We start from the raw sequence: 24,586 nt of genomic DNA, 5'->3' as shown, positions 1-24,586 counted from the left end.
CTAAATCTATGAAAATATTTTAAACAAGTTTATATAAAGTTTAGCATTAACATCTCGAAGATGATTATTTTATCATGTTCTTATAAACATCTCAAAGAAAGTTTAATAAATACTTCCATCATTATTCAATTAATATTTTGTAATTTTTAAAAAAATATTATCATCGTATTATTAATTGGAAGGTTCTATCTTCGTGGTTCATTTGGAATTTCTAGAAGCCAAATTCCATTGTGAGAAGAAGACTATTTTATGACAAGGATGCTTCAGACCCCCGTTTTCTACACTTTCAACTGTATTTAAAAAGATAACATTAAATAATAAAATGGAAAAAATTAAAATAATTCACACCACACGATCAGGAGAATCTAAAGACTTTTTTGGTACTGTGATACAACTATGTTTTTTTTTTTAATTTAACTTTTTTAAGAATATTTTAAATTAATATTTTTTTAATTGTTTTGATAGTCTAATTGTTAAAAAAATTAGAAAATATTATTTTAATATATTTTTAAATAAAAAATACTTTAAAAGTAATAATCTTGCATGTGGAGGGGAGGCGTTCACCGTCAAAGATATCAAGTAGTCGTTTTGCCTTGTAACATACGTAAATTATATTAAATTAAATTAAATTGAAGAAATTTTTTTTTTCAAATTGATTTGTTTTTTATTATTTTAATATAATGATATTAAAAATATATTATTTTAATATATTTTCAAATAAAAAATAATTTAAATAACAATAATTATCGTAACATCGAACACTAACACCGCCATAGAATTCTAAAGTAACATTTACTGATCATAAAGCTCACAGTTCTTGGGAGACATCAACTGAGTTTTAGAGTACAAGTATTTATCAAAATAAAATTCCCTACATAAACCTTGCATAAGATGAGGAAAGTTGTGTCGTTTCATGTCCCTCACCATCTTATTGTGTTCATGTTAAGAGATCCTACTGGTACCATGACCACCAACACTCCAAAACCATGGACTGTCTCCCTGTCTTCTGATAGAAGAAACAGAAGGCCCGAGCTACCTAGGGGGGTCCTGCAAGGAAGAAGAAGCAAACTCCATTGGAGAAATTCTAGTGCAATGACAAACACTACATCAATAATCTTACTCAATGTGACTCCCATAGTGATGCTCTTTGCCTGTTGCTTCCCCGTCGAAAGGATCTCTTAGATATAATAAACTCAAGGAAAAGGCCCTAACCCCAATTAAAAGCAAGCTCAAGAAATACTACCATGAAGGCATGTGGTGCTAGAAAACCCAACAACTTCTCACGTACCTTGGCCAAAAAATAGTTGCGAAGGCACATCAAAGTTGTTAGGAGCTCTAATACTACGTTCATTTTTTTCAGCCAGCTCTTCAGCAAGGTTAGGAACAATTACCTGGGTTTACTGTCAGAAATCCTTCCGACGAGGCAACATGCATCATTGTAGGAGCCGCAGCAAGTAAGATTATTTTTGCAGTGATTACAATAGTCTTTTTGTTAAGATTATTTTTGCTATAGTACTCTTGTTATTGCGCCACGGTTGCTCAAATGGAGTTAGCTTTTTTTTCCTTGCGGAGTCCACATTGGTAGTTTGGGTCTTCTATTTCTTCTATTTGCCAGAAACAAAAGTTTGGAAGACATGGACACACTTTTTAGCTAAAGTTTCTGCTTCTGGATGTTGGTTTGGAACTGGGATTTTGATTTTGGAGATGTGTAATGAAATGTGTTTTCCCGGCAGGAAACGCAATAAGGTTTTTTCCAAGACACCGGGACTTTGTTACAATTATTAACAAGGAAACGATTGTTCTTTATTGAGGACTTTCAACCTGGTGAACGATCATCAGAAAATGTAGTCTGGCAGTTGGAGGGGAAACCGGGCAACTTCAGCTTCAAATGGCCCTCCTTTTGGATCTGTCAATCTTGAGGAACCAAAACGAAATAGAATTAAAAAACAAAGAAACAAAAAGAAAATAGAATTACAAGCAAGGAAACAAAGCAGCATAGTTTTGCATTACAAACTAGTGCAAGAAAGATGTGATTATTGTTGCTAATATTATTGTCAGACAGCAGTTTTTAAATTTCTTGTTCAATGATTAAACTAAGATAAGCAGTGTTCAAATTTCCTGTTCAATGACAAAAACCCCAATAAATAGGTTTTAGCAATCACAAGGCTACAAAAATTCAAAAGACTTCACTTCCATGCCACTGCAAACATGAATCAAGCATAGCAATATGCGAGTTTTGGTAGGCACAGCCTGGAGTGCTTCAATAGATACATTAATGATAATTATCTCTACCGGATTCTGGTATATGAGATTTAAGTGTTTCTGTCATGTGAGAACTCAAAAATCAATAGTGTGGCAAATCCACATAGCAATAGAATGTCATTATAAAAAGAAGCAGGTCATTTTTGCAAGACCATCTCAGATACAAGTAGGATTTACAATCCCTGCTCCCATAAAGATTTGAAAGCAATGTAACTCAGAGGATATCATGGATCCATGCGGAATACCTGCCAGGGACAAATGTGAAAGAACCTTTAACAGAGCCAGTAGGAGATTGCAGAGGTGTGCAACTCTCATAAACAAATTCTCTCTCACCTGGAAGTAAGAGGGGGAACTGCAAACATAAACGATAAGTCTGAGATTCTGCACATTTTCCAAACATGAAACAATGCATCATGGTGTGGATTTATAAATTTAACATACAGCAAACAAGTTACTAAATTCACTTTTTTTCCCTTTCAAAAACTGCTTCATATGTAGGCACAGAGAAGTTCTTTTATGTCATGATTGTCACTGTGAATTCCCAGTTCACAGCATATCATCTATGGAGATCAGTTACCTAGAAATCAAACTCGCAAATGGGCAGAGTCAGAAAATACCAAGGGGAACTACAGCAGTTCCTATTTTTTCCTTTCCTTGTTTGGACCAAAGAAGTTGCACCAGTACAGTATGATTTTTCCATTACCTAAAGCTCATGTTGATTAAATCCAAGAAAATAAAATATCAACATGCCTTCATCTCTTTTCTGGAGTTTGGCTGTCCAGGTAAATATTACAATGGCTAATCCATGTTCAGCACAAAATCCATTAGATTCAGTAAAGTCACGTGCGCTCTCCCCAGAAGCTGTCTTAAATCAAGGGAAACTAAGCATTACATAAATTCAAATCATCAACTTTGTCACCAGTAGGCCCTTTTAGAAGCTCCCAACTGTTGCATCTAGAAGGCCACACAGGTGGACCTTGAGAAGTCTATGAATAAAGTGAAAAGCTAAGGGAAAAAAAGATTGATCAAGTGCAGTTCAAACTCCAAATATTTACCCAAGAAACAAAAATAAAAATCTCATTCGAAGCAAGTTAGCAATATCAACCCAAGAAATTCTTAAGTCATACCTTGCCTATCACAGCCTCTGCATTGACATTGGATACGACAGTATCATTGGCACTGATAACCCAGTGCCTCAAATGCAGTTGGCAAGAGCTGAAGCGCATTCCATTGATGATGCATCCTTCTGGTGGAAGGGACATGCGGATTGAATAAGCAAACAAGTATTTTCTAGAGATATCTAGCAGATCAACAGCCTCTGGCACAAAAATAGCAGAAGCGCGAACCTGGAAACAATTAAAAGCTCTTTTGATCTGATACAGAACTATTTATTTAAGGAATAAAAGAACATGTACACAAGCATGAAAGAAATGTAAAATTTTCTCATATTTCTTGCAAAAGTGATAATGAATAATGATAGTCATAATTCCAGTAGGGGAGACAGTGGATGCAACCAAAAATTGCATTAGTAATATGTTAACAAAGACAGGTATGAATAAACATATTGCTAAAGAGACAAAAACATGTTTGTTAGTTATTACTTTGGAAATAAACACATGATATTAAGTTGTACATTCCAAATAAATTTGGCAACCATGTATTTTCGACAAACCTTGCTGCGCAAGGAACAAAAAAAATATCCTATCCCAAGCCTGAAGAGCAGGAGAAAAGAAAAAAATAAACGCCCTAATATAAAAGCGTGCATGGCCATATTCAATTGCTTACCTTTACACCATTGGTTACAGCAGTTGAGCAGAGAGGAGATTCTTCTGGAAAAAGAGAGATACTTTTGATATTTCCTTCATCCCGAAGTTTGATCATGCCATTCTGCAAGCGATGGCCATGTTCTTCTAACCATAACAGCATAGCATCCTGTTGTTGGTCAACGTTGAAATCATGGACTGGACTAATTAATGCCTGAGGTACACATGGGATCATTTCTCCAATTGTCAGAAGATTCCGAGTCCCAACATAAAGTTGGCCATCAGAACAGTTCAGGAAGAAAAACTTTCCAATGTCTGAGGATGAGGCAGCCACAACAATAAACTGTGATCCATTGGGTAAGTCCAGGTGGCGTACTATCTCCCGTGTTTCCAAGATCACCTCATGTAGGGGTAACAAGTAGACATTAACCAAGTGATCATAAAAACAGTAACCACCTATCAGGCCCAATAGACAGTCAGCCACATCAGTGTTCAAATTTTCACCTGTTAAGTTTTGACCATCATGAAAGCGGTAGAGAAGTCTTGTTGGAAGAGGCAGCTTAACTTTCAAAATTCTTTCAAACTCTTGAATCTCACCTTCTGATGCACCCCTTCCAAGAGTAGCCTTAACTTCAGGAAAGTTTGTGGCTAACCAGCTCTTCAGCCTGTCCCAACAACTTTTAACCCGCTTTACAAGGGACCATGGATACATGCAAAAAGCTTCTCTCCATAACTTATAAGTTGCCTGGAGAGAGAGAGAGAGAGAGTGTAAACATGTATGATGCAATAGGATGATTCCAACATACGAGCCAAAATCAACAAACAAGGCATTATTCCAAGCTACAACTTAAGGGTTAGGGCCATCAACTAGAGACCCTCTTTCAGTAATCTCTATCCAGGGATTTACATGAATAGTACACAAAGTCCACTAAGTTCTTGTAAAAGCAAATGAACAAAACATACCCAGTAGAGCTTTGAAAATATGCACACATGTTGAAAAGTTTCAGCTTTTCAACTCGATGAAAGTAAAGCAGGACGCCATCCCACCCAATTTATCATATTTTGAGATCTACAAGTGATTCTCATAATAATTAACAAAAAAAACCATATTTCCGTTTTGTTTGTATACATGTCACCAAAGATATCAGCCACAAAAGCAAATTCACAAGACAAAGTATATGATTGATTACCATTCCAAATTCCACATCTTGACAAACAATCTAGTACAAACAACACTACAAAGCTTCAAGCTTTTTTTTCGAGCAAAAACAAAGACCCAGAAAGTAAAAATCATTAACAAAAGCAAACAAGCAAGCTACAAGTCCAGGGGGCAAAAAAATGAATTGATTCCAATTCCAAATGCCACATTTTGACAAACACTTCAGTACAACCAACACCCTATAAAGTTCCGAACTTCAACAAATTTCTTCAACAGCAAGAACTAACTGTAAGGTTCCAAACTTTACCAAATGTTCATCATATACAGAAAAACTAATAAGAACCCAGAAAGCAAAAGTGATTGGATGTATTGTCTATTACCTTAAAAGAGGGTAAAGGGTTTCCATGATGGTCAAGAGGGGCAGATAGATCTAGATCTTGAAGGCAAAATAATGACCAGAGAGATTCCTCAGAGGCTAAATCCTTGAACCTCTTGCTAACACATGATACTTTTGCTGTCTCTTTTGGACCCAATTTTGTTAAGATTATGTTGAGAGCTAAATCTCCCACTGAATCCAAACCCATGTCTCTGTGTCTTCTAAATTCTGTGTAGGTTTCTCTTGCTTATTAAGATGTGTTCTGCTTTTAGGTTCTTGGTTTTGTTTGTTTGTCGTCTGCAGATAGAGAAGAGACCGATAACTTAATTGAATTTGTCTTTCAAAAATATTTATGAAATTTTTTATTTTTTATTTGTTTTAAATAATTTTTTTTGTGTGTGTTTTTATATTATTTTAACGTCTAAATATTAAAAATAAATTTTAAAAAATAAAAAAAATATTATTTTAATACATTTCTAAATAAAAAATATTTTAACAAACAATTGCTACTAAGATATCTAATGAAGTCTTAAACTAATGGCAAAAAACGAGTGAATGTGTTTTTTAATTCTTTTATATTTTTATATAAATCCCCTACTTGAAACTAGTAAATCAAAAATGGTAAAAAATTTTATTGAGAAATGATAATTAAAAAGAAAGATTGTTGTAGATGAAGATAATAAATTTTTAGAAATTTAACTTAAATTTTGAACGAAATAAAATAATAAATTGATACTTGAATTGTCAATCTAGTGATGAATAACATAAATTCTCCAGTTGGGTGCAATAATCATTTAAGAGAAAAATTTTATACACCGAGGAGAAAAAAAAGTGATACAATAATAATAATAATAGAGTGGAATTTTTAAAAAAAATAATGTATAATTTTACGCGTGAAAATATTTATTGTTGGTATAAACCACATGTACAAGCATGCTATTTTGATCGAGAGTGGTGAAAATTTTGAATAAATTTTTATGATGGTTATAGATAGGAGTCGCTAATGAATTAAATTAAAAATCACAACGATATAAATAAATGAAATGATACGCAAAATTCAGATTTTTGACATAAAATTATCTATTGATCAATTTTACAATATCAATTATATTTTTCAAACTGACCGTTGGATCGGGCTAAAATTTTACAAGTAGTCATTTGAAATATTATTCTACCTTGAGTTAAATATTTAGTTCAATCGGAGTCTGGGAAGGCCTTACAAAAATACCAACAAACCAGAATTTGATAAAAAAGGAACATAAAGATATTTATGAAAGGCATTGTGGTCTTCACATATCGTGATAAAAAATATATATTAAGTCAAAAAATAAAAATAATTTAAAAATGTGGTAGTGCCCTTGTGTGTATTATTACACTTATTAATGATTGGGGGCATTGTAGTCTTTTTCATATATATATATATATATTGGCCCAAAAAAAAGGAAAAAGAAGAAGAATAGAAGACACCAGATTTTAGAGAGAAAATTGTAAGTGGGAGGAAGAGAAAGAGGGAGGAGGTGAATAAGAGAAAGAGATGGAAATAGAAATGAAGAAAAAGTTGAGACATAGATGATAAAGGAATTAAGTGTTAAGGTAAGAGTGAGTTTTGATATGTATTATAAATGTGATATTGATTTTGTAGGAGTTTCTAAAATTTTGAGGTTTTTGTTGTTAATATTGATTAATGATTGTTGTGGGTAATGGTTAGATTGATTAATTTGAGTGGATTATTAAGAATAATTATTTGAGATTGAATTTGATTAATTAATGTATTTTTATTAAGTAATTTTATGACTGTGAAGAAACCTTGCTGGAAAATTCTGGAAAAAAAAAACTGGACTTAAGGTTAAAGATGATTAAATTTTATTTTTGATCCTTTATTTGTAAAAATTACAATTTAATCCCTAAAATTTTGATTTATATGATGAAATTCAGTTTAGTCATTGATTTATAATATTTTTCACTTTAGTCCTTTATTTTTTTTAAATATGATTTGACCTTGAATTTTGAGAAAACTATAGTTTGGTCCCTGGTTGTAAAAGACAATTTTTAAGATGTTTTCCAGTAAGAAATTTAGACTTATTAATGGTGGATTATTAAGATTTAACTAATTTTATTTGCATTTGAAATTGATTCAATATTGAGTTTGTATATTTTTTAGATGAAGGATGAATTGAGTTAATTACACACCATGTGTTTGATAAATTGTGTGAATGTTTATAAATTAATTTGTGATGTGTTGGACCATTTTTGGTGTGTTTTGAAAGATTTGACATGTATAATTGGTGTTAGAAATTATGTAAATTATATGTGATAATGATGAATTAAGTATGTAATTGTGATTAGAATCATTGTAAATTAATTTATGATACGTTGAACCATTGTAGATGTGTTTTGGAAAGTTATATATGTGTGTGTGTGTGGAATTAATACTAGAATTTGTGTTCTGAATTTATATAAATCATATGATATGTGATAAATTTAATGTATAATTTTCATTGTAAATTGATTTATGATGCGTGGGATTATTATGGTTATGTTTTGGAAGATTTGGTATATATATTTTTTATGTAAAAAGTGGTTTAAATTAATTATATATTATTTGTTTGATAAATTGTGGGAATGATTATAAACTGATTTTGATGAGAAGAAAATAATTATGATATTTTAGGGAAATTGTGTATGTGTCATCTTTATGTAAGAAATGATTTGAATTGATTGTATTTGAAGTTTTTAGTGATGATTGTGTAAAGTGAGATATTTAATAGAGAAAATTTTTTTAAAATAACAAAAGTTTACTTGGCTAAAATTATGAATATGGTAAAGGGAAGGATTAGCTTGAACATGGTATCATGGACTATGTCGAACTTGGGTTGAATTGTTGTGTGGAATTCATCAATGAAAAAATTAAGTCATCTGAAAATTAAAAAGCATCAATGAAAAATTAAGATATTAAAAATCATCAAAGAAAAATAGAGGCATTCAAGCATTTAATGCTAGTGTAAAAAGATGCTAATGTAGATAAATTGAAATGATTAAAAAAAAAAACAAAGTATATCCATCAATTCATTTATGAAGGTATTCGATTATGTAAATTAGTGAACGTGATGAATTGACTAAAAATGTTTAAATATTGATTCAGGATGTTATATTGAAATGTAATAGAAGTGTTCAGAGTGGGACTTGACTTCTCAAGAGTAGGTATTCCAGGATTTTCAAAGTAATAGATTGACCCTCCTTTGCTTTTTTAATTATTTATACATGCTTTTATAATTGTTAGAATTGCCATAGTGATTAAATTGTATAGTGCATTACTGTTGTTATTGTTAATGGAATGTGTATGCCTTCGAGGTAGAAATTGGTATGCAATTTTATTTAATCGCATAAACGATAATGTTTAGTACATTATGAGATGTGATCTACGGCAACAATAACAAAAAAAAAAGCCCTTGCATATATGATTTATTACTGATTGAGACAATGGAAATCGCGTGTAATTCATATTACACTGCCACAATAGAAATTAATGTCGATATATATATATATATGTGTGTGTGTGTGTGTGTGTGTGTGTGTGTGTGTGTGTGTGTGTGTGAGACGAGAATTCTAAAATAACTGACGTGTAAGATAGTCGGCAAGTTAACATATATTTTTGTAGAAAAGATGAATGACAGCTTGATACTTTATTCAACAAATTCATTATGCCAAGTGATGACAAGTACGTTAAATGTGGTATATTTTTATTTTCATATTAATATGTGTGGAATTAGTTACCTTAGTTAATAGGACAAGTGCCCTAGTTAATGAGCTATTGAAGAAACTAGATACCTTGGTTAATGAGACTAGTATCCTGATTAATGGGCTATTAGAGAAACTAATCACCCTGGTTAGTGAGATTAATGTCCTAGTTAATGGGCTATCAAAGTTCATGGAACTAGTGTCCTGATTAATGGGTAATTAATGAAACTAGTTACCCTGATTAATATGACTATTACCCTGGTAAATAGGCAATCCAATTAATTTAGTAATGGAACAAATGTCCAGTTTGGGATGGAGAGGACATTGATATGTTTTTAAATTGTGCTAATTGTACTGAATTGTAAGGTTAATGGTAAAGTAAGAAATTAACTGTTTAGTAATTGACGTGGTAAACATATAAAAGAGATAATAACAAATATTCATTGTGTATAAAGCTCATTGTATTTGGTATTAAATAATTTTTCAGGTATCTCACAACATCGTGTCAAGTAATATATCATATAATTGGTATTTACAATAACATGAAATGAAGCAAGATGTATATGAGTTTGGTTGTGTTGACAGGTTAATGATTGAGTATTTAATTAGCCATATTGACAAATTTTAATGAAATAGAAAAATGATTTGAGCACGTCTTGCAAGTATAAAAGTAATGGAAGATTATGTGATAAATTATAAATATTGAAAATGGATATGGAATAAGTGGAATGAATAATGAATCAAGAAATTTCTCTATATAACAATGGTGTTATATGGATTGAAGTACGATGTATCATAAATGAAATAAATATTCGGGAAGTAAAAAAGGCGACATGAATTAGATATGTTGTGAATTAAATAACGATGTGAATAAGACATGCTTATACAATGAGTTAAGATATGTATTAAAGGTGGCTGAGAGAGGGTAAAATCTATGAGTTGTGAAATGATATTATTAATATAATTTGAATATATTCATGAAGTGGAAAAGATTATTAAATAACCTCGATGTAAAAAGGAACATTATATGAAAGTGTTTAAATGAAACCAATCAATTTTAAAGTTGTAAAAAATAAATCATATAGTGACGAGTTAAACTAAATTATGAATGAAACAGTTACCATGATGCAAAGATGATAAGGTGATGAATAAAATGATGGGAAATTTTTTTTATGAGGGAATAATGAAAAATGTTAAAAATTGATATAAGATCAATGTTTTTAAAGAAAAATTTATTAAATTGATTTTGATCATATAACTATTAAACGTTAGTAATTGAAACGATGCAAATATCTAATATGATTTATTTTGTAATTTTATATATGTCACAAATAAATTCCTTTGAGGACATCCATTTATTAGGATCACTAAGCTACTTAGTATTATACATAAAAAAATATTTGTATTTTTAGAAGAAAAAAAACTTATAAATAGTTAATGTAGATGAAAATTTTAGCAAAAATTGTAATAAATTGTGTACATTTATAAAACTGTTGAAAGATTATTGAAACTTTTCTTATATATATAAATAAAAAAAATTACCCGACTCGATCATTAAAATTAAGTAAAAACACACAAAAAAGTACATGACATTACATTTTATATTAATAAATTAAAATTATTCAAAAACATGTTTTTTAATAATAATCACCATCCTCATCTTTTTTCCTCCCAACCTAACCACCCAAACCTCACAAATCATTCTTTTCTTAATTAATTCATTCAAAAATATTTACAAACCATTTATACACTTTTTAAATTAGCCTGGTATGCTTCAGGAAACGTATTTATTGAGAGGGACAATCATAAACTTCAAACAGGACTAGTCTCATCTTTTAAAAGAGTATAAGGATATCTGGATAAAAACAAAAGAAAAAAAAAAGCCCAGTATGCAACTAAGTTTGGAGAATTCCTTTTCATTCAAAATTTAGAGTTATGAAAGGAGAATGAAATCCTAAGTTTCTTTGTTAATTATATTTTTATAGAAAAATAAGGTTTTTTAAATTTATTTTTTTTATTTTAGATTAGAACAATAAATAATATTTTTTTTCTATAAAAGGAATAATAAATAAACCTAAAATATGTATTTCTCACTTCTTAGACGGTAAATTCTAAAAAAGATGATGCCTTTCTTGATTTTTTTAAAACTAATTCTAAAAAAGCTGGCAGCCCAGTTTTCGGGGAGCTATTGTTCTTGAAGTCATGCTTTCCTCGTTAGAAGAAAGTAATTATCAAGAGCTATCTTAATATGTGTGCTCCCTTTAAGGGTTGCTGTAATATTGCCAATGTTACGAATAAATATGACAATTAGCACAGTAAAAATAAAATATTTTTAGAATAATATTATTTGAATTTTTTTTAATAAAATAGTATGTTTTTACCTTGTCATATTTCAGAATAATAATATTTAGTAAATGTCGTGTTTTTGAAGTGTGACAGAATAAAAATACAATTATTTGACTCAATTAGTTAATTAGTTTGTAATGGTTAAAAAAAAAAACAAACTCTGAAAACTTCTATAAATATTTGAGTTCGATCCAACAATGATATAAAAAATAATAGTTATTTTGATTTGTTATTTTAGTATGACATGACCAAATTTTTTTTTGGACCTAAACATATTTTATTGATTCATAAATTATAGTTTTTATGTGTAACAGTTAACTAATTTCATTAATCATTACAAATTAGTTGACTAATTAAATAAGATAATTGAATTTTCATCTTGTTGTGCTTTTAAAATGAGAGAAGATATTTCACCAAAAAAAAAAATTTAAAACGTATTCCATCAATGTTTTATGTTTCCGGCGCTAATTTGAAAGAGAAAAAAACCCAATGTTCTATTGATTTTTAGATGTTTGATTCAATTTAATGTTTTGTATTCAAAATTAATTATACTGCTGCTGGGGAAAGCAGTTGAGAGCCGCGGTTATTTTACTTGGCAGGTAGGTAAAAAATGATCTTGCCGAATAATTTCAACCTTGGATGATTATTTTTTATTTGATTTGATTTTTTTTTAAAAAATTAAATTATTTTTTTATTTTTAAAAATTAAAATTAATTCAAACCAGTTTAGCTCAGTTTTTTCAGTAGAGCTCGATTTTAACTCAGTTTTTTCTAGTTTTTTTTTTATTTTAGTTCGATTTGATTTTTCAGTTTCACATTTATAAAACTGAAACCAAACCGGCCAGTTTTTTTTTAAATTTTAATCTGTTTAATCTTTTTTTTTTATGATTCAGTTTTTTTTATTATTTTTTTCAGTTTTCTCAGTTTAATTATTTTTTTAAATTTTTTGTTCACCGCTGCTTCATTTAAATTTTTTGTTCACCGCTGCTTCAAAATGTCCTTCTTATCAATTATTAGATTCAATTCAACTAGATAGGATCCAAACATCAATTTTAAAATAATATTGTTTTGAGTAAAAATTTTATAATAAAAAATATTCTTTAAAATTAACTCAATAAATCTCATGAAGTTTCACCAAATCAATCAAATAACGTAATAATAACTCGAATTTAGTTAAATTCATGTTCAAATCGATTCAAAATAAATCCTGAACTAAATTTGGCTAATAGCATACCAGTACGAGTTTGCAAAGAGAGAGAGAGAGAGAGAGAGCGCGCATCAGCTAGAACAAATCAAATCATTGTAAGAAAGGAGGAAAAAAATAAATCTGATGGCATCATGTTGAGAGAGGGGGACAAAACCCATTTACATTCCTGAATTGACTACAAACAAAGTCAACCCAACCCAATCCAAACACTAGACAGCTTTGATCTTGCACTTCCTCCTTGATATTTACAGGCAGAATAGCCAATCCTAGAGGTAGATTCTGTACGGATGGATGCCACTTTGAGAGGAAAACGGGGCCCCACTCACCTACACAACACAAAAACGAAATCCTCGTCAGGTGCTGAAAGACGCCCATCACTGCCATTTCTCACTTCGAGTCACAGGCACAGGCACAGGCACATAAGCCACAGACATGGAAATATGCTCCTCCTTTGTATGCTTAGCATTTGTTTCCTACTTAATTATATGATAATAGCTCATTTAACAAACAGGAAAAGCATCAACTTCTTATGGGATAGGAGGCTATCAGCCAGATCTCACCCCAAATTCATAGCGATTCTTTACTCTGCTCGTGCAGAAAAATGACACCATATGAAGGAGCATCAAGTGCAACTGCTAGAAGGCACCTCCAGCAATTGCCATCACTGCCATAATTGCGGGTCCGGATAGTTTTGATCGAAACTACTATATGAATTGACCAACGTAGACTGCCTCGCTTTGATGAGATAGAAGATTTAGCATTTCTGGTAGTTTTTATAGTCGCGAGTAGAAAAATATATATTTTGAAAAACCTATAAAATTATAGCTTTTTCTTGATCAAGAGTTCAAGAAACTATAATGGACAAAACACCGCACCAAACCACATCACAGAAACAAATGGAGCCTAGTCGAGATACATGAAAATCGATATGCGAACAGCAAAACCAACTGAAAATAACTAGGAACGAGCATGTTGATATTTGCTGGGAGCTGAAATTGGATTCTCATTACTACCATTCTACTATGATATGATTGTTCAAAATATACAGGTTAGAACTATAGCCAAAGCCTGTTTGCTAAAACAAATCATTAATAGAAAGTGGAATATTAACTTCTAATTGCACTCGATTCTGAGAAATTTGCTAAAACAGAACACTAGACCGATGATTGACAATGCTCGTTGTCATCGTAACAATATCTGAAGTGCCCTGATTGCCTTTCGGAATGAACACAAAGCGGTAACAGTCCTCAAAAGCTGTTTGCAACCAAAGATATTAAGGTTTTGCCTCTCCTTACATTCCTCTCTCACACGCACAAGAGATAAAGGAAGAACTGGATACTTGGAAATACCCAGTGAACTAGAATGACTGCTAGCTAATTGGGTTGAGCGCAGGAAGATTTCCAATGACAGCTGATGAAATTGAGTCCTCGTAAAGAATGTCCAAAAACCAAGAAGGATTTTAGCAGCTTCCAGGCTGTTGCATTTATGTTCCTGTCCAAGAGCCAAGGGATGGTCTTGATTCTTGAAATAGTGGGGATCTAATAAAATCTATAACAATCTCAATTAAAGATGAACACGGATCAATACAGACATTTCTTGCAAAATCTGTCGCTTATCCCTTTTTGATTGTACTTACGAGGTTCTAAAGAAGTTTGCTCTCCACTGTTCTAAGTTCATTTCATAAGCTAAAGCAGAATCGAATACTTAACAAGCTCTACCTAAATGTTTTTCTTTACATTAGAAAACCCTAAACTAATTAGTTTATCTTAGCCTGAATCTGCAATCAAAAACAAGAAAAGTGTAGTGAAAAGAAAAGGGCTGATTCACCTTTAGTTAAGCTTTGTATCAAAATGTATATACTTTGGAGGATAAAGGATCTCCAGTCACTGACAATAATTCAGTTTTGTCTCTGCATATTTGGGAAGGGGAACTTTTGAAATACTAATAACTCTAATTTTGTCATGCGAAACCAGTAGAAACAATTTTCCAATTAACAGCCCTATAAATTAATTTAAGTGGGACAGATCCAACATTTGCAGACCTAACAAAATTGACCCAATATGCATTCCCATCGTGATTAATTCATTTATCTATCACAAACTCAGTAGTGTTGTTTAATGCTCGGAATTGACTCTAATAGTAGTAGTAAGATTACCAATACAGAATATCTAACCGAAACGGAACATAACTGTGGAGCGTGAGTTTTCATTTTTGATGCGCTGTGACACTTATTCAAAGACCTTACATTTACCTAGGTAGTTTATGCAGTTCCTTATCCTTGAAACCATACAAGTTTCTACAGCACGAACATGAATGAAGTTCCTCCTCGTGTGGCATTTTGTAGTAAATGGTTCATTTGAATGGATGCACTAGGTTCTAATTCTGTCAATGTCTGATGTAGAGGATGATACGGTTCATCCAACTCAGTTTGCATGGGCAAACAGTTAAAAAATAAGTGTAAATGCAAAGGTGAAAATGAGCTCCAATATATCAACTCTCATCATTTTTTATATCTATAAAAACTTCTAGGGCATACGTTATTGAGTGTATTGATTTCAAGGGCCTTTTAACAAAATTAAGACTCATTTTAGGAAACATCCTTGGCAGACCATAGTTCAGGAAATTCAATAGCAGATGTCTTAAATATTTATGTAAAACCAACTCTTACAAAGTACAATTACATCTCATGGTTACAATTAAGCAAATCCAACCTAAATTTTGGTAACATATATTAAAAGTCCATGAAAAAGAAAGAGCTACACGGTCACAGAGAAATATAAGCTTAGATAATAGAAATGCAAACAAAAAGGGGGGCATATGACCATAAAATACAAGCATATAAAAAGAAACATGCATTTAAAACAACGAAAGCATAGCCATCTGTTCAGGCATTCAACATTAAGCATCAACAAACAAACGAATACATCTAATCAGCAGGAGAAAAAACTTGATAGCAGTAAAGATGAACGATGATACACAACATAATATAATACCATAATTGGTCATGCAATGCAAAGAAAAAAAGATTATACGACAGGTTTGATAGAAATAAAAATGACATGCATGTCAACATTGAAATTTGAATGCATCAGTATTCAATGACTAACAGAATTTAAAGCATCAAAAGCATGAAGATAGGTTACAGTGCGCAGAAACTGCAAAGCACCAAAAGAGCAGAGTTGATTGTCATGTTCCATAGGCTAAAAGGCGCAATCCTAAGCAAAAAGGCCATCCAAAAAAATAGAATTCTTGGACTCAACCTCTTTAAACAGCTGCCCATTCAGTTAATCTCATAATAAAAAGTATTGTTCCTAATTTCATTATCAATGCCACTGATTGCGAAGTGAACATTATAACCCTCTACCAATATCACCCTCATTTTGCTGCATTATCATTTCCAAGGCATGGTTCAAAATAGAATAACCAATCTGCTGTCATCATTGCTGCTAAGTTACAAGCAAACCTTCTGTCCATAAACTGCAGACATGACCCACAAATGACTAGGAGATGAAAACACCCATTCCACCTCAAATCCCCATGCATTACAGCATGCAGTTGATTTTATATGGCTTTCCAAATCCTGTGTCTAAGCTTAAAATTCAGTCCCATAAAATTTAACCTTAAATCTATTAAGTGCCTGATTTAATGCTGCATCAAGCACTAACAGATTGCCTTTAAGAAAAAATGATGCTTGCTCTTCAAACTATGATACATTTAGAAGATCGTAATGGAATGTGATTGCACTGTAGTGGAGAGAGGAATATGTTCCTCTCTATTAAATTGCATTCATTATTTGGTACCAAACATTACCTTGAAGACAAAGAATAAATTCTCATTTTTTTGTCCTTTGGCTGTTACAATCATCTTACAACGCTCACTAGAGTAGAGAGGCAATTTTCTGATTAGAATATAAAAATGAAATGAAACATGTCTACAAATCCCCAAAACTTAAAAAACTTCTACCAAGAGAAAACCAGTTTCAAGGTTATTTTAACCATTGAAAACAAGCTGAAAGCCATTGAAAATCAGCTTCAATGTTAGTTTAAGCAAATAAAACAAGCTGAAAGCCAATATCCCAGAAGAGATGATTATTGAATTACCAGATAAAAAACAATTACAGGTACAGACCAAAACCAACCGATTCGACCTAAAACATACCACTGTTCCTTGAAAATAACAGTCTTGAATAAAACACTGTCGAAGCATAGTCAGCTCTCTAAGTGCCAAACTGCAGCATATGATGCCAGCAATCATCTTCAGAAGACTATCTTCCACATCAAATCCCTTCTATCATTATTACCAAAAATAACTCCAAAAAACTAGTTCTAACTTGATCTAAAATCGTCCATTTCTTCCTGAATGAAATCCCTTGTATCATCAATATCAAATAGAACTCCAATAATTAAGTCCCAACCCAATCTAAAGTAAGTCATCTCTTCCTGGGAACCTTACAGCAACTCAAGCTCTTCCAAACAGCCAGGACAATTCTATTTCCCAACATCTAATGTTACCATCTTAAATGTAATGTACAAGACTACAAGTACGTCAATGAATTTACTCATTTGCACATCGATGTTTTCTATATCAGAGCAGACCCTCTATCAAATAACAATCATAGCAGATCTTGCATTCAAATGCTAATCTATCTAAAAAGGTTTTCAATAGATATGGGCAATTAAATTAAGGGGGGGGAAATACATGAAACACCACAGTGTTCACTTTACTAGAGAAGATGCTGTACTATACCTGTGAGTTAAGATCATAGACAATTAACAAACACATTTAATCACTTGAACATTCAAACCACACTTACAGCCGCAATATCACTTTATTCTACAAGGACTTAACAATTGAGTAAATAAAAAAGTCATAGCAGGAATAATTACCTTGATGAGAGCAAACTCATTGCTGATTTCCAGATCCGTGTGCAGCTGGGTTGGTAGCAGTCTTCTGCTGCTGCTGCTGCTGCTGTATCTGGAGCAGGAGGTTGGCTGCAAACTGCAGAGTTGACTGATAGCGCTGATTCTTGTCAGCCTCAACCTCTGAGGTGCCCTGCCCAGATCCAGAAAGAGCAGGTTGGAATTGCTGCACTTGATTGGGGAGCTCCCAGTTCCCTCTGTCTGCAGATGGTGGGATCCCTGATTGGGTCTGAGAATAATTCGTTCCCTGAACCTGAAAACAAGGTATCAGTATGATTAGGTTTCTGAATAATTGAAGGGCTACATGGCTCCGGAACATCTGTTCCATGGACCACCCCATGGCCCTTCTGAGTAGCATGAGGGACTTTGAGCAGATTTTTCTGGCTGACCTGTGGGGACAAAGCAAATTGTCCACTTTGAGAAGGCATAGAAAAATTAGTCAATGGTCTGGATGAAGTTACACTTTGATGCGATAGGCTGGCTGTAGAATCTTGGATCTGACTGTTGCTAGGGACCACAGTTGCTGAATGGCTATATGTGTTGGGGACAGATGGGTAAGGCTGGAACTGAGACTGAACCTGAACCTGAGAATTGAACTGGTTCCCCATTTGTAAATGGCTTGCATTTCCAGAAACTTGATTATCATGCTTCCATCCCTGAGAGGTAATTCCTCTGTCAGGTGCAACTGAAGAAAATTGTGGCCTGACAATAGAAGAGCCCAATGCTGGTTGATTACTTTCTGAACTAGATGGCTGCTTATTGGTGGGCAATAAAGTTGCAAGAGTAGCAATAAGTTCAGGTGTCAGAACTCCCGCAGTGGATGGTCCTGCACTAAGATTTGGCGCATATTCTTGGGGAACTGGTGGCACTGCAATGGACTCTGTTGTCGAAGGATAAAATGATTTTGGAGGAAGCTTTGATTCCTCATGCAAAAACCTGTTATGATGGATTGGCATACCTCGCTCCTCCCCCTGACGGAGCTGATTGTAGTCAGCTTCTGGTGGTGGAATCTGATTGTCTGTATACTGAGAAAAATGGATGGGCTGAGGCAATTGTTCCTGAATTGATGTGTTGCTAGGGACCTGCTGTGGCAACTTGAGAACTACACCATACAAGCGTTCAGGTCCTGCAACTTTCAACACATTCTTTAAGAAATCGGATGGGGGCACAAGAAATAGAGTGGTCCCGTCATCAAACTTTGCTACACCAGCCCGATTCTTTAAACCCAAATAACGCAGAAATTCTGTATAGGAAGCAAAATCTTCTTCACTATCGGGCAAGAAGAAGACAATGTCAAACCCAATTGCCTCAGCATAGTGTTTAGCCAGCATATCCAGCCCTGTTCTTGCTGAGCAATTTATGACATGAGGTCTGCAAAGTAGGAAGATCACATGTTAGGATGTGAAAAGGAGGTTATTGCTGAGGTGCTTGATGGAAAAGGTGAATTGCGTGAGAACGGAGCCATTATTGAGTGACATCATCCATTTGAAAGCTAAGTTTGAAGCCAGAGGAGCAGAATTGGAATTTATCAGGAAGGAGTTGGTCAAGAAGGTTGCATGTCAAAGAGTTAGCTAAAGAATATTTATGATGCAAAATGACGTTTCAGCAGCAAACAACAGCAGGAGATTTAATGGTGATAGAAAAAAGGCATTATAAGCAACTTTATGCAAATAATTAAGGTGAGGAGATTTTGTAAATTTCAAGGAAATTTGGCAAGCCAACCCAGCCATGTGTCTCAGCTTCTACAACGAGCAGAAAAAATAATTCTGTCGGGTGAAACTATTCCATGTAAGAACGCATGTGCTATAGGTAAACAAAATTACATACAGGCTACAACATTTAAATGGTTGCGATGTGCAAAATGCAGAGACAAAAAAGTGCTACGAGCAAATTTCATACTCACATCTCTGATTCTATCCCTTTCCCTACTGGGACACAACGAGCATGGCATACAGGCGTTCCACCCTTGGCCACAATCCCACGCCATATGAAATCATTATCAAAATGACCCTTAAACCTACCACCAACTGGACTAAGACTGCTATTCCCCTGGAGACTTGGATATGCACCTCTAGGACCTAGCCCATATGATTTGTCCAACCCCAGATCACGATCATCCATCTTTCTAGCTGGAAAAGAATCATCATCAATAGATGGTGCGGCATCAATCCTTGATCGCTTGGCCTCCCTAGGAAACTGGCTGGGATCAAGCACATCCCAACCACTAGAAACTGACCTCATGGATGGCCTAATACCAGAAGCAGGAGAAGGAAGGATCCCAGATGCAGGATCTCGAGTGCTATGTGATGGAGCTAAATCGTTAAACTCTCCACCTTGAAGTAAAGTGTCAAAAACACCTTGAGGACCAAAAGGCCGTACTGGCAGGTTAGGTCTGTGAATGCCACTAGGTGGAAATGGACCACTGAAATTTCCTGGCCCCCCAGGTTGATCGAACATGACATCCATGGGTGTGAAAGGATGTTCATTAAACATCTCTGGCCGTGGACCTTTAACTCCAGGATAAAAACTAGAGTATTCTTTCCCAGGTGCCAGCCCACTACTTGAGAACATAATTGTGATACGAGGATCATTGAAAAGCCGCCCTTGCAGGCCTTCTTTAGCACGCCGGGCTTCATCAACACTCCTAAATTCCACAAATGAATAATGCCTTGAAGGAAAGCTTTTGATTCTTTCAATCTCACCAAAAAGAATCATGGCATTATGTAGCATTTGTTCATCAATCCGCACAGAAGGAGGATAGCCTACCCACAAAATATTACTGGGTTGACCGTCCTTCCGTCCTCCCAAAGACTGAGGTAGCTGCAACATGAAAAATGAAAATTCAAAATATAATCCATATGGACAGACTACTATCAAACAAAATTTGGCTCAACTAAGCCAATTTAAACATTACTAGCCAACTAAAAATCTTTTCAAATATCATTACATGAAGCCCAAGTTTCTCCCAAAAAATCATTGAACAGGTCTAGGCTTAACTGTTTTAGTTTGCAGTATAAGTTTCTTAAGGTTGCGAGATGAGTAAATGGGTATACAACCAGCAGACATGTAATAACTTAACATGCATGATTAAGGAAATGAGAAACGAGAGAGTTTGCAGTTGTATTAGAGTTAAGGTTGTTCATGATTTATCACCTGAGGTCGTCTAACTCCATAATGTGTTGCTGAAAACTGATCCTCTCTTGCATCAAGAAAGTCAGGTAACTGTTCCTGGAGACGGTAAAGAAAATGTCAGCTATGTTTATACAAATGAATAAAAGGGAAAAATAAAAAAAAATACTAAAGCATATTGAATCCATTTGAAAAAAAAGCAATCAGGTATATGAATTAAAGTGATGCATGTCATACGAGGGCAGGCACATTTAATACCTTGCTGGAATCAGTTTAAACATAAATCATTCAGAATTTTCAACAAACTCTAGTTTGTTTATATAATGGAAGCTCTATCAGTGAAGATTGCCCTCAGCACAAACATATGTATTTACACGTCCAAAAGATATCAACTTACTCTTCTTGTGGATTGTGATCGAAGGAAATCCACACGAATCTGATCACCACCAATTTTCTTTCCATTCATGTTTTTCATCGCTTCAAAAGCATCTTCCAGTTTCAAATACTCAACATATGCAATCTTTCGATCTCTAAGAAACTTAAAATCCTCGATTTTACCGAACTTAAGAAACTCTTCTTCCAGCCGTTCCTCAGAAACTGATGAGCTTATTCCACCCACCCACAGATACTTGCTAGGTTTGGCCTGGAAAGGAGAGGGAGGGTTAAGAATAGAAAAGGAAGAAGCTCAAGTGACACATGTTCTCGTGGGAAAAAAGATGTTGCCGGTATTACCACTTTCTGAATAGTTAAAACATAGAAAATGCATCAATAACAACTAAGAATAAGAGAAAAATATCGATAAATCATGAATTCTACAGATCTATAAAACAGCAACCTTAGCATTGAACAACTTGTTTATAGCACTTACAATTTTAATATTTTCATGTACTATCACAAAAATAACTTCATACTGACCAACTTGTCAAATTTCCATTATAAGAGTACTACAGAAAACAGTCAGATTCTAGAAAACTTGCCACCGTACAATCACTGAGTTAAAACATTAGAATAATAAAAAATCACTATTAATATCAACAAGGATAGTCCTTTGGTAAGAAAAGGTAATGTTATATTTCTTTCCACAAGTTTTTCAGGTTGATAGCCATGAAACAAACGAAGGCTTTCAGACTAAGTAACTCCATTTTCTTTCCTTTTTCCTAGCCATAATGAATGAAGACTATGATCTTTAAAAGACGATCTACCATACATGCTTCAACATTATGAATCGCTTCGTAATTGTCTTTGAACTTCCTCCAAAATGAAGTCATATTGAATAGTTCGGTTTTGGAAGTTTTATCACCCATAAACCAAATTTCTAATTGGAATATTTTGAAGGCTTAGATGGTATAGTATCCATCATGCAAAGCAATTGATTATACAATTTAGCTAATAATCCTAAACTATTCACGAGGTCATATTGTATACCTTGTCAAATTCCAGAGATAAACTATATCCGATCTTTACTTTCTTTGCTTGTGAGGACTTATCTTCTTACTCATACAGTTAAAACTCTTGCATGTACCCAGGTGACTACATTTCAGAGTAGACTTGATATTTGGTTAAGGATCTAAACGGGCTTTCCCTAGGCATCCAATATTCAGCAGCCTGCGATTTTGGTTATCCATCTTTCCTGAATTGGCAGAAATGATGACTAGTCGCTCCCACCCACCCACCCACCCACCAGTCGACACACGATTATAACCTGAAGGGCGTATGTAAAGTGATAATTATGCACGTCTTGGAATGGCAAATTCACGTTTGGAGGTTTGATTAGTTTCCAGGAAATTGTCCCTTTTCTTTAACCTTCCTCTTGATTATTTTAGTATACTCAATAATCGTGGTAAAGCTCTATCATCTAACTAGCAACGCAAAATATTTATCATGTGAAGGAAGAAAAAACCGCAGACCCTATTGGGATTTGAGTATTGTGAAGCTTGTGCGCAGAAATATATTTGACAAATAATTGGCTATCTCATAGTAATTTCACGAAATCCATTGAATTGACTGACTGACTATTGGATTTAGATTGGCAGCCATTGACACTACCGTCAATTATGAATTGACATTCATTGAAGAATCCAATGGTTAGGAAAGAGAATTGGGCAACAGAGAATTCATTTCCCTTCTCTATTTCTTGGTTACGGAGAAATATAATGGGAAGTAGATGATATTTGGAATGGGATACGATTTTTTTCCAGCAAGAAGACGAGGGAGTACAACTCCGTGGATATGAAATTACTGTTTGAATGCATCGGAAATCGGCTGCGAGTACAACTTGATATGCCTAATAATGAAATACGAGATGATTTTCCATTGGAATATCAATGTAGAAATTGAAAATCTAACCCCAGAATGGTTTGAGAAAACGATTGGAATGTCTTTTTTTAAAAATATACATATATGTTTTATTCCTTTTAACTACTCCTTTGTCAAATGTTATTGCCCAATTTAAAAAAAAATAAAGTTTTTTAAATTTCAAATTAACCAAAATTTCCTCTCCAAATCACTTAAAAACCCAATCTTAATTGAGTGTTTCGATTTCAATTTTGATAAAAAAAAAAAATAGAAGGCTCGCACGTTGAATCAAAACGCCCAAATTCGCAAATCCTCTCTATTTATATTATAATTTTAAAAGGATTAATTTTTTTACGATCGGGGAAGGAAAAGGGGGTTTTTTGTGGTTAATTCTGTTATCATCATCACCACACAGACGCAAATAAATAATATTACACAACAAATCAATCATCAAATTCAACCCAAAATCCACAAACCCATCATTAGTAAAACCCAAAATCAAATCAAAATTATGAAAAATGATGATAGTAATAAGATGAAAAGAACAACAAACCGGTCTAGCAAACTCGATTTTAATCTGATTTCCACGAAGAGAGCTCCCTTGCAAGGCATCTTTAGCTTGTTTAGCATCTTCAACATGTTTAAAGTACACAAACGCATAACTTCTTGCTGAATACGTCGTTACACTATCAAGCGCACCGAATTGCGCAAACAACTCCATTAGATCTGAATCTGCTACTTCTCTCGATATATTCCCTACCCATAGATTGTTCGATTCTTTGACTTCCGATGAATTCTGTTGGTCTGTCTCTGATTTTAGCGTTCCTGCCTTGTTTGATTTCATTGGCGGCGGCGCCATTAGAGAGTTTGTTAGAAAATTAGGGTTTTGACGATTTTGAATAAAATTAATTTGGGGAATTTTTTTTAAAGAAGGGAAGGGAAGCTGATGACGACGGGTGGCTATTATTTATAGGAGGCGTGAGGTTGGGAAACGGTTTGTCGTTTTGGGGTTTATTGTTGGGTTAAATTGTGAATAATTTCAAGAGTATTTTTTTATATAAATATTTTAAGGGTAATTAGATATATTTTTTCTATTTTTTATTTTTTTTTGGGAGTGTGTTAGTTTTTTATTTTAAATTATTTTTAAAAGTATATTTATTTTTTAAAAAATATTAAATTAATATTTTTTCTAGAGTTTTTTTACTATTTTAATATGATAATGTTAAAAATAAAAAATATTAAAAAAAATTATTTTTATATATATTTAAATAAAAAACACTTGTACCACAATACCAAACATATCAAATTTAATTTATTATTTGAGTTGAAACTTTAAGATTATATTTTAGTAAAAAAAAAAGAAGTAAGAGTTACTTAATGATATTCTTAAAAA

At 33.3% G+C, this 24,586-nt stretch overlaps 2 protein-coding genes across 8 annotated transcripts; both read right to left on the bottom strand.

Moving 5' to 3' along the window:
* Positions 1 to 775: 775 nt before the first annotated feature.
* Positions 776 to 5,880, bottom strand: LOC133671248 (F-box protein SKIP16-like). 7 transcript variants are annotated; one of them, XR_009834232.1, is made up of 6 exons: positions 5,565 to 5,880; positions 4,048 to 4,770; positions 3,390 to 3,608; positions 2,508 to 2,643; positions 1,822 to 1,914; positions 776 to 1,047 (listed from the first exon to the last, which is right to left on the bottom strand). XR_009834232.1 is itself a non-coding variant. In XM_062091954.1 (6 exons), exons 1-5 carry the CDS (start codon positions 5,766 to 5,768, stop codon positions 1,836 to 1,838), a joined length of 1,332 nt encoding a protein of 443 aa, XP_061947938.1. In that variant the 5' UTR covers positions 5,769 to 5,878; the 3' UTR covers positions 776 to 1,047; positions 1,822 to 1,835. The 7 variants fall into 7 exon arrangements, 3 of the variants coding, with proteins under 3 accessions (XP_061947938.1, XP_061947939.1, XP_061947937.1); XR_009834229.1 differs by having other exon boundaries at positions 1,121 to 1,914; positions 2,508 to 2,614; positions 5,565 to 5,878; XR_009834230.1 differs by having other exon boundaries at positions 1,392 to 1,914; positions 2,508 to 2,614; positions 5,565 to 5,878.
* A 6,911-nt stretch (positions 5,881 to 12,791) lies between these two features.
* Positions 12,792 to 24,143, bottom strand: LOC133670890 (flowering time control protein FPA-like). Its single transcript, XM_062091485.1, has 7 exons — positions 23,747 to 24,143; positions 21,296 to 21,541; positions 20,923 to 20,997; positions 19,673 to 20,589; positions 18,159 to 19,140; positions 17,737 to 18,022; positions 12,792 to 13,176 (listed from the first exon to the last, which is right to left on the bottom strand). The coding sequence occupies exons 1-6, from the start codon at positions 24,050 to 24,052 to the stop codon at positions 17,753 to 17,755; spliced, it is 2,796 nt and encodes a 931-aa protein (XP_061947469.1). The 5' UTR covers positions 24,053 to 24,143; the 3' UTR covers positions 12,792 to 13,176; positions 17,737 to 17,752.
* Between the last annotated feature and the right edge of the window lie 443 nt (positions 24,144 to 24,586).

Source organism: Populus nigra, chromosome 13 (assembly GCF_951802175.1).
Source record: "Populus nigra chromosome 13, ddPopNigr1.1, whole genome shotgun sequence".
Taxonomy (NCBI): Eukaryota; Viridiplantae; Streptophyta; class Magnoliopsida; order Malpighiales; family Salicaceae; genus Populus; species Populus nigra.
This window is presented reverse-complemented; position numbering and strand designations above follow the sequence as displayed.